This window comes from Chiroxiphia lanceolata, chromosome 2 (genome assembly GCF_009829145.1).
Source record: "Chiroxiphia lanceolata isolate bChiLan1 chromosome 2, bChiLan1.pri, whole genome shotgun sequence".
Taxonomy (NCBI): Eukaryota; Metazoa; Chordata; class Aves; order Passeriformes; family Pipridae; genus Chiroxiphia; species Chiroxiphia lanceolata.
Genome location: NC_045638.1, coordinates 90,336,729 through 90,347,023, shown reverse-complemented (window position 1 = coordinate 90,347,023; position 10,295 = coordinate 90,336,729). Strand labels below are relative to the sequence as shown.

The 10,295-nt window shown below is 46.9% G+C and overlaps 1 protein-coding gene across 1 annotated transcript; it reads right to left on the bottom strand.

Annotated features, from left to right (window-relative positions):
* Positions 1-220: 220 nt before the first annotated feature.
* On the bottom strand, positions 221-3,831 carry LOC116782286 (C-type lectin domain family 4 member E-like). The gene is made up of 6 exons (XM_032678711.1): positions 3,787-3,831; positions 2,768-2,863; positions 2,223-2,315; positions 1,037-1,188; positions 653-783; positions 221-380 (listed from the first exon to the last, which is right to left on the bottom strand). Exons 1-6 carry the CDS (start codon positions 3,821-3,823, stop codon positions 221-223), a joined length of 669 nt encoding a protein of 222 aa, XP_032534602.1. The 5' UTR covers positions 3,824-3,831.
* Between the last annotated feature and the right edge of the window lie 6,464 nt (positions 3,832-10,295).

Sequence of the window (10,295 nt, the reverse complement as noted above, 5' to 3'; positions counted from 1 at the left end):
TATTTCATCTAGGATTGATCTCCAGATTGGAAAGAGATGCAGACACACAGGATGGAAACTGAGGTCCTTCAGGTCTAGGACTTTATGACAAGCTTGCTCATTCTACACTGCAAGATAAAGTATTTGTACGATCTCAGGCCGGGTTTTCATCAGCTTTCATGAGCTGGCCTTTCTCAAGGATACTCCCTTGGATCCTTCATCCAAAGTGGAGCTTCCTTCTTCAGACAAATTTGACTGCCAGTTCACAAATACGATAGCAACTTGTGAAGCAAAGAATGTTATTCCAGTTACTGTAAGTGTTGGAGTCTCTGTTTCCCTTGACATGAATTGCAGCACATCTTTCTGCGAAGAGTAAATTGGGTTCTCCAGGTTTCCAGAACCTGAAAAAAAAGTTCCTCTGTTAGAAATACACTAATATGCCTGACAGTGGAAGTGAAGTCACCTCAAACAGTTATGGAAGAGAAAGGGAAGGTTACTGTGATAAGAATCAGGAGCCATAGTTTTGACTAGAAAACTAGTCAAGTTTTCTGACTTACAGGGCAGTTGAAGACAGAAAACCGCATCCGATACATACCTGCCTTAGACAGTATTGGTCAGTTGGACTGAGGAGAAGTGAATTACTGGACCTTCTCCGCTCCACCAGGATACTCACGTGGCTATCTTCTCATATGGAGTCTGATCCACCCACTGCCATTGCCCATTTTGGTAAGAACTTAAGCCTATGTAGTATTTTGTTTCATAGCTGTTAGTAACTTTTTCTTTTGCCAAATTGAAGAGGAACTCCTGGAAAAAAGTACATTGTCCATGAGGCGCAGGATTGACCAGAGGGAGTAATCAGGAGTCCCTGTGGGGTGGGGCTCGTGACAGAGGGGACCTAGTGCTGCAGGGGTGCAGATAGGACATCCCCTCTCCCCTGCAGGGTGCAGACTGAACAATGCCCCCTCCCCTGTAGGATGAGGAGGGGCTCTGAGTCCCCTCCAGGGCCCAGCACCATGTCTATGGCTGCTCTGCCCCTCTCTCAGCCTTGTCCACATACCTGCTCTTCCCTGCTGTTGATCACCACCAGGTGGGAGCCCATCCCAGTGCAGTTCTGCTCACTCCCAGCCCAGGACATCGTATCAAGGGACAGAAAATAGCAGCTGTTTTGAAACCTTCTCCAGCCTTTCGGGCAGCACATCCAGCCATCCACTGTGGGGAAAAAAATCCTGCTTTTAGACAAGGTGTGCTGTCCTTCATCTCTGTGAGTTCAGTGTAGGTTCCCAAATGTTGGGGGGGGGTTGTTGAACCACACCTTTAGTCTGGACAGAGGTAAATGCTCTCTTCAGCACTCCAACAAGTAAAGCTGTCAACATCCTAACAGACTCCTGTCACAAGCCCCCCTGCCTGAAGAGCCTTTCCCTTTCTCTAGCTGTTCTGCCATGTCCATGCAACCTGTTTGGTGAGAGACATGGTTTCTGCCTTACCCTTCCTTGAGGAAGCAAGATGGGAAGTAGTTGGCTTGCACTCCTATGGGAACTCTTCCATCAGAGAAGTATTGTCCAAGCTCTCAATTCATGCAGATTGGCAGACATGTACAGTAAACTGCTCTGACAGCCTTGCTGCCACCACAGTCAGTTCCTTAAACAGTCAGGTTATCCTAGAGATCTAGCTTATAGCCAGAAAGTCACATGATGGATTAAAAAGCAACAGATATATTCTCCCAAAGCATGAGGCTACATGAGAATAAATTTCTGACCTGAGTTTCGGAACTTCCACTGCAGGCATTCTAGCACTTGATATTGCCATTACTTCATGTGTGATTACAGCCCAGCTCTCCAGCTACTCTGAACACTTGACAATATCCTCAGATCTCTGTCCCGCTCACTGACTATGATGCCTGTGTCAACAGGCAAGGAACCAGAAAGGATGGAGCTGAACGAACCTGGACAAAAGGATGAAGCATTTGCAGCTAGATTAGTGAACCAGACTAACAGCTGAGGGGTTGTGTGAGCAGAATGAAGGTATGGAACAACCCACCCTCTTCCGCTGGCCCAGAACATGTTTTCATGGCATCCTAAGTAAAATTGTGCAATACAGCATCTTCTTCCCTCAAATCCACATCTTCCTTCCTTAAAACAATCCAGTTCTGACAATGACATTCCCAAACTCAAAGGCTGAGTGACACTAGAGTAAATGTTGGTGAAGTACTTTATGCTTCTTAGGAGGGTCTCAACATGACTCACTTTTGTCTGCAGAAATCTTGGGAATGCAGTGCCACTCTGTAGAGTTCTGGAGTAGAGTCTTGTATTGGCCATAGCCTCCATGAAGTAATACAACTGAGAAGAGAGGAACAAGAATGAAAGTGCTACTGTCATCCTTTCCTCCTCATTCATAGGCAACCTGTCCCATCCTCCACCTTCTGGCTTAGAGCTTCCACAGAGACTCTGTTACATGACCAAGCTCTGAAATCTGTATTGAACAAAGAGGTGAGAAACAGCAGGCCATTTCTCCCACTACCAGTCAGCCCCTCCCTCAGATGAGCTTGTCTCACCTCTGCTGGCTGAGAGACTCATTTTCACAACTGACAAAACCAGCTTAGACATTCTTTGAGAATGGGGCCAGGAAAGGGAAAAGTAAGTTGTGAGATAGGCTTAATAAAGGTGGAAAGGGCTGTTTTGGTAAATGACATTTGTCTGTTGGCAGAGAGACTGAGATATTGTTTTCCATTTGACAAAGGCCATGAAATGATCCCTTCATCCCAGGGGAAGTAAGAGAGCCTGGAACCCACCAAGACAGACGGTCACAAAGGCAGTTTTGATGACAAGGACAGAAATAAGGAAAACCCAGGGGTTCAGCCAGGAGCAGCTTCTCTCTTCTGCTGGGGCTGAAAAACATAAAGCAAGAGTGGGAATCTCCCAGCCCAGAGTCAGGGGCAGCATAACCCAGATGGCTCTGTAACCCAGCACCCTGCTGGTACCCTTGTTCCAAGGACTGGGGAGCCTCACAGGTGCTGTAAGCAGGTCCTGCTGCCTGTCAGTAGCCATGGGTCAGGCCCACAAAGCAGAGTAGCACAGGGGCTGCCCGGAAGCTGCTTTCTTGTTTTGCTGGTTGTCACAGGACCTGCCTGTATTCTGCCCAAACTTCATTCCTTCTTTATGGTGTCAGACATCCTTTCTCCTCAACTCATCTTCCTTGTTACCCCCATTACCCCTGTCTTTCACTAAAAGCTCTTTCTGTACCTCTCTCCTCTTCATCTCACTTTCAACCTTCTTTTTCTCTGCTGCTTTTATTTTGGCTCTATACCACAAGCCCCTTTATGCAATAGCATATATTCACCCAAAGGACTGACTCTCCAGCTCAGTGTTTGCACAGCCAGACACACAGAAATGATTGTTTCTAAAGGGAAAAAAGGCACTTAGAAGCTCTTGGAACGGCCTTGCTTGGTCCTCTGTATTGACACCAGAGACGGGAGCAGTGACCTGTGCTCAGCTTGATGCAGATTGTTTTACCAGGGTAATGATAGTAGGATAGCACTCTTCAGTCCCATCAGTTACAGAAAAAAACACTGAAAGGAATGGTAGACCATAGTCTGCCTGGACTTTCATTCCCCCTGGCTCTAGGAAAAAGGTCATTCTCCCAGCCCAGGTACTCCCCAGTTCCCTCATCTGTTGCATTGCCCTTGTCCTAAGCCCCTTCTCCTGGTATGAGGACAGCCACCATACCATGGCCATTATCCATCCCAGCCCCATATTTCCCTCACCTCTTCTTTCTTCTACAGGAGGACAGAAAGGAAGGGTATGTGGTTACCTGCAGTTCCAGGACTGACTCTCCCTTGGCAATCCATTCTCTCCACCACTGTATCACTCTTCTCCAAGAATCCACGTTACCAATGCGGCTAGAAACACAGCCTTCCTACTATATAGGGCAGCTCCCACACTGGTGAGGAGCCTTCACAGCCTCTAATCTGGTGTGCAGGAAAAAGCCATATTCTGGGTGTTCCCCACTGTACATGGAGATTGGGGAATTTTCATCATTTCCCTGCAAGGACATTTCACAAGATGCTCCTTGCAACACAGAAACTCACAGAGGTAAAAGAAAACAGATGAAGAGTACCATCATTTTAGCTCAAACAATCTCCTTTTGCACATACTCCAGGAGTTTCACAGGACATAGCACTGGCCTTCTCTCTTTGATACTTGCTCTTTCCTGGTGAGGGAGTATGTGTGTGAAAATGGCAACTCTGCTGGTATTTGCCACTAAAGGGCTAAACCCACTCACAACATCCTGCAAAAGGGAGTCTAAAAATGGCAAGAAAGCATATCTGTGACTCATCCTCAGCAGTGCCCATACGAAGCCCGAGCCCAGTAACCCAGAGCACAACAAAGAAGTTGCCAACATTATTTTTAACTAACTGCTCAGGAAAAGAGGATGGAGCTTTGAAATGAGAGGCTGCATATGACCCGTCATTGTGAAGCTGGAGGTTAGAAACGATCACTAGACAATGCCAGAATCCCCGTGCTTCTGAGAAAGAGGAGAATCAGTCTGAAAACAAAGTTTAGAAGAAACAAAAACATTTTTAACACAGAGGAGACAGAGAAATGGGAAGGAAGTGGTGGTTTGACTTGGTCATGACTACAAAAGGCACAACCATATGTGGTGGTTCTAGCACTGCTCAAGGCGACTTGAATGAAAATCCTGCATGACAGTGTCCCTAAAGATAACCTGGAGGATAAAGAATCACTACTGGATCTCATTGTACCCTGAATGGACTGAGATGGGTACCCAGCCTTTGTTCTTCCTTGTTCCATCAGCTGGTTTCTCCCTGTGAAGGGGCACGCATGGGTGCAGTGAGGAAGGAATGGGGTAGGTAATAGCAATAACAGAGGGATATCAGCTGAAGCATCAAAAGATTAGGGCACAGGACGGGTTACAAGTGAGGACAACCCTAAACTGCATGTAGAAGATATCCTCTGAACATGCTTTTTGTGCACACCAGGCTTCAGGCAGGGGTAGACCCTATATTTCTAAACACCTTCACATAACCAATGTCCAAAAGCTCTAACCCCTCTAGAAAAACACATTTGCACAACTATTTTTGCAACCTCCAGTCTCCCACCACCACCACAGGAAGCACAGCTGCACTCCCCTTTTCTGGAAGTAGGGTTCCCCTAGTCTCACACACTTCCTGCTGGAGATACAGGGTTCGTGTGTACTCATACCACTTCCTACAGCCCATTGACCCACAGGCCGGTGGGACAGCACAGGGTCACGTACGCACACTGCAGTTGTGAGTCTGTACCTGCTGCAGCCCTGACTGCCACGAGTGCAGGCCACCCACATCATCCACAGTGAGGGTGCTCTGTTACAGACAGATACTGCAAAGTTATAGAACAGCCTGGTGTCAAGTACCACTTCCTTCCCATTTCTCTGTCTCCTCTGTGTTAAAAATGTTTTTGTTTCTTCTAAACTTTGTTTTCAGACTGATTCTTCTCTTTCTCAGGAGCCTTTTGCTAATTCCCCAATTACTGTTAACCTGGTGGTCCTGTTCTACTTTAATCGCAGGGGTTTTGGGGCAAGTGCCCCTTCAATTAGTTTCAAGTATTCAATTCACACAGCTGTTTGCACTTACATTCCTATTTTATCACCTGCTGCTATGCAGGCCATTTGACCAACATGAAGGTCTATTCAAACACCCTCACAAGAATTCACTTGGGTGTGTGCAAAAGCTCTAAAGCAGAGGGACAGCAAAGGACTTTTTTTCAGCATCACAAACCAAACTGCTCTTCCCAGGAAATCAAACAGCTGTTCTCAGAGCATTCAGGTGACTAACTTGGAAATGAAGACTCTCAAAATGGTGATGGTAACTAAACTGTGCACTGTCCTGCAAAGAAATTCCTCAGTAGTCCTGGTGCCAGGTAGCTGGGACCAGGGATGGGAGAGGTTACCTCCTCAGTGGAAGGCTCTGGAACCAGTGCAACATTTCCAAACTGCCAGCAATTTATTCCTCTTTCCTGTTCCATAAACACGGGCAGCATGCTTGGGGAGAACATGGACCAGTGACCTCAATCTTCCTGTACATCTTTCCTTAGTTGTCTAAGGAAAGATTCTCTGTGGTTTTCTATCTATTCCGGTCAGGAAGAACTTCATGAGTGACCCTTGATATTTTCACTTTACAAGTCTATATGTCAGATCAGTGTGCTGGAACAACAGGGTGGCACCTGGCAGCACTGAATTGCCAGGAAGCCATGAGCCTGAAGCACTGCAGGCAGTGCTATTTGATCATAAGGAATGCCCTCCTAAAAGAGGCCCTAGAGAAATCTGAATCTACTTTCACTGACTCTGGAAGTATAGACAAAAGTCAACAAGCATGGCATGGATATAGACAAGATCAATGGGACATGACCTATGGAAAATATTGCAGTTACTCAAGCTTGTAGGAAAAGACATAGAATGACATCTCCCTTGGAGATACTCAGGATCTGAGAACTGGGAGCCACAAGCAGGAAGATAAAACTTCATCGGCTTTTTTGCCAGACTATACTACACAGTAAATCAGTTGGAACTCCTACTCAGGAGGCAGAAACAGAGCCAATTACCTGCTGGGAGCACTGGAGGTGCCTGGGTTTAGAAGCAATCAGCCACCTGAAGCAGGATGGAGAATGCTTCAGAGGGTTCCAAGGACCAAGAAACAGCAAGTATGTTCATGTTCAGAAATGAACTTGCTGAATCTAGTTCTTTCTTTCTCAGGGGTTGATGGCAATTTCTCCATCCACTTGAATTCCCTAGAGAGTCCTGCTTTCCAGCTTTCTTGAATTCAGAATGATTTGAAGGGAAAGACTTATCTGCACTAGTCAAATAAAGGCAAGTAGCCCAGAAGGAAATACTAAAAAGAAAGGCAGAAAACACAGAAGAAGTGCTACCAGGTGTGACAATACCGAAAGAGAGAAAAAATCCCACAGGGAGAGGGATTCCAATGTGCCTGGTTGCTTTGCACTCACACAGAACGAAAACCAGCTCCATAGCCCTGAGCCCCAGCAGTGTGTGTGTGAGGGCAGCTCACAGAGGCAGCTGTCAGGCTTAGCAGCTTGCGCTGCAGTTTCTGAGCTCTGTTTTCAGCTGTAAAGTACAAACAGTGCAGGAGGATTGTGGAGCATCCTTACCATAACTTCCTGACCCAAGTTATGGAGGATCCAACGTTGAGGAGACGTGCTCTGCTGGACCTCACGCTTACCAACGAGGAAGAGCTGTTTGGGATGTAAAGGTTGGGAGCAAGCTTGTCTGCAGTGACTATGAGATGTTGGAATTCAGGATCCCGTGAGGAGGTAGGAGGGTAAAATCCATAATCACAACCAGAGTCTTCAGGAGAGCAAACACTGGACAATTTGAGGATTTGTTTATAAGATTCCCATGGGAAGATTCCCACTTACCTGATTTACCTCTGTATTGATCCCCACCATGTGTGAACCTGTGTCCTTGCTTTCATTCCAGAGCATCTGTTCAGCCAATATGTGGTAGCAACATTTTTGAAAGCGTCCTTGGCCCACTGTGCAGCACATCCAGCCTTGTACTGGTAGCGATAGCATGGCACAGAGTGACTGTGTCCAAGACAGAGTGGGAATATGGCCTGTTTTGTGGAGTCATCAAAGGCATGGGGATTGTTCTCTCCTGTTGGAAAGGCAAATGAAGCATCTTCTGGTTAGATCTTCATATGAGAAGAGACTCAGCACGTTAGAACTGTTCAGACCAGAGAAGAGAAGGTTGGTACTCACCCACTGCCTGACAGTATTGCTTCTACTCAAAATTCCCACTCGGCAGAGTGAAGATGCAGGCTCCAGCATTCACACCCATTACAAAAATCCTCTGTGTTCTTGTCAGGTAGCTCCTGGTCATCCAGTTTTACTCAGACTGAGGTTTCCCCCATCAGACAGTAGGTGCTGTAGATTTAGGAATTTGGAGACAATGGCTCTCATTCCTGTGGAATTTTGTTCCAGCCCTATTGCACTTCTGCCTTCTGGTGGACTACAATATAACCTTCATCATTCACATTAGTCAGTTCCCCAGGCCTCCAGGACTGGAGACATGTTACCCTCCAGCATGGCCTTGTCGAGCATTGCATGGAAAGATGAGGACTAGGAATTGGGGTTTTCAGGCCTGACAGGGACATGAAGACATCTTCCAGACGCTGATTCACTCAGAGCCCCATGGATGAATCACACCTGTTCTCCTACTTCCCTATTACTGCTGGTGTCAGTCCTACATGGAAACCTGCCTTCTTCCAACAGCCTAAACAAGAGGACCATGTTCAGAGCTGGCAAGTGGTGCTGCTCACTGCAGGCTCACCCCAGGCGAACTGCTAGTCAGCTCTGTCCTTCACAACCTGTGCCCTTCAGGTAGCTTTACCTCTGAAGGCCTAACCCTTCCTCTCTTGCTATGACTCTTGTCTGGAGGAGGGAAGGAAGGAAATCTGCTCCTTGTCACCCTTGTGTGCTAAAAGTCATTGCAGAGTGAGGGTTAAAGGAGAGTCCTGCATGGCAAAAGCCAGAAACTAGTGGGAATCTTGCTAAAGACCCCAGACCACAAGGTCTGCTCCTGGCAGTCCCAAGTCCAGGACCACAAGGTGGGGTTGGGAGGAGCTGTGACACTAAAGAGCATAGTTTCTAAGTTGCAGATGGAGAGGCCCTTACTTACAGGACCAGGAGAGGGTACTGTCACACACATCACCCTTCTTGAAATGACAGTGCATCTCATCCCAGGACTCCTGTGCAGAAAGAACACTTGAGGAAGGTGGAAAGCCATTTGAGAAGTGAGAGGACACAGATGCATCGCCAAGGTGGACCACCAATGAGTTCCTTTTTCTCCCTATCCAGTTTTTCAGGGTGCATTGAAAAGGAGGCAGATCAAGGGCTATTTCATTCCACTAACGCAAAAACAAAAGCCCCATGAGGAGGAAAAGTGAACAACCAGCCAAAGAGAAGAAATTGCCATAAAAGCTTGAGAAGGGACAAGCCAAGAGGCCAAGAAACAAGATCGGAGGACAAGCTGACAAGGGGTCTGGAAACTAGAGAAATGAACTAAAACCAGAGAAGAGAAAATCCTTGAAAAGCAGATGCATGCAATTATACCATGGAGAAGAAAGCCAACATGGAAATAAATTTGGGGAGAAGTGACTAAAATGCTGCTTTGTGGGAATTAGCTTGGTCCTCATAGAACTCCCTAAACAGAAGAGGAAAGTCTTTGTCCAGTAGTGGGTCTCCAGAGCAGGTATATTAACTCCTGGACTGCATGTATGACTTAGGGCTAAAGAGGTAACTTGTGCTGTCATGCTTACAGCCAGAGCACTGGGCTTAGGCAGAGCCAGAGGGGAATGGGACAAGTCTGAGGCAAAGTAAGAAAAATGGTGTAAAGAAGTATGTTCAGTAAGACCTGTGTGGAAAGATGAAGTTTCACTGGGAAAAAGCCAATGGGAGAGAAGCATCTCAGCCCCAAAGAGCCTCTGAAGAGCGCAGGGGTCATGTTCCCACCACAGGACACCAAAGAACATTAACTCAAATGGCAGCAGGGAAGGATTTTGTTCTCCACAAGATACACGTCTGCATGGTGAAGCTGGAGAGCACCAGGACATCAGGAAGGGAAAGGGAGGCTCTTTGCAGAACGGTACTTCATCAGGTCCCTGATACCACCACAAGTCTCTGCTGACCACTGCTTTCTAACAGCTGTCTGTGACACTTCTTCACATCCGCTTGTATTACTGACTGTATCCTGTGGAATGAAGTCAAATCCTGCAAGTATCAACCCTATAGAGTGGAAATACCCCTATCAATCACTGGGAGTGGCTAGATTTAAAAAAGAATTCCAGTCTCTTCCCCGCTTCTCAGAAAAATAACATCATCAGGCATTTATGTACCCCAGGAAACACATCAGTGGAAATGGAGCAGGAGCCCAGGTGTCCAAGCCAGCTCCCAGGCAGACCACAGAGTCTGAGAGGCACCTTCTGGGAAGTCCAGAAATCTTGGCCAACTACCACAGCAATCTTTTTCTCCTTGTGCCTGTCATGAGACCAAGTACAGGAAAGACCAGGAGGTGCAGGAGCCAGCTATGGATAGACTGAATGACTAAGCCTTACTGCAGGAGAGGTCCATACTGTATACATGTAAACATACATTCTTTCTGCTGGCAGGCTTTCGTCCTGCTGGCAGCCAGGGAGGGGAACAGGATCAGGCTGCTCTTTGAGTTGGTGTCAGTGCTTTCTGTCTGCGTTGACCTGTGTGATTGTTTATATGTGTACATCCTTTTTCTCCCATATGTCTCTCTCTGCG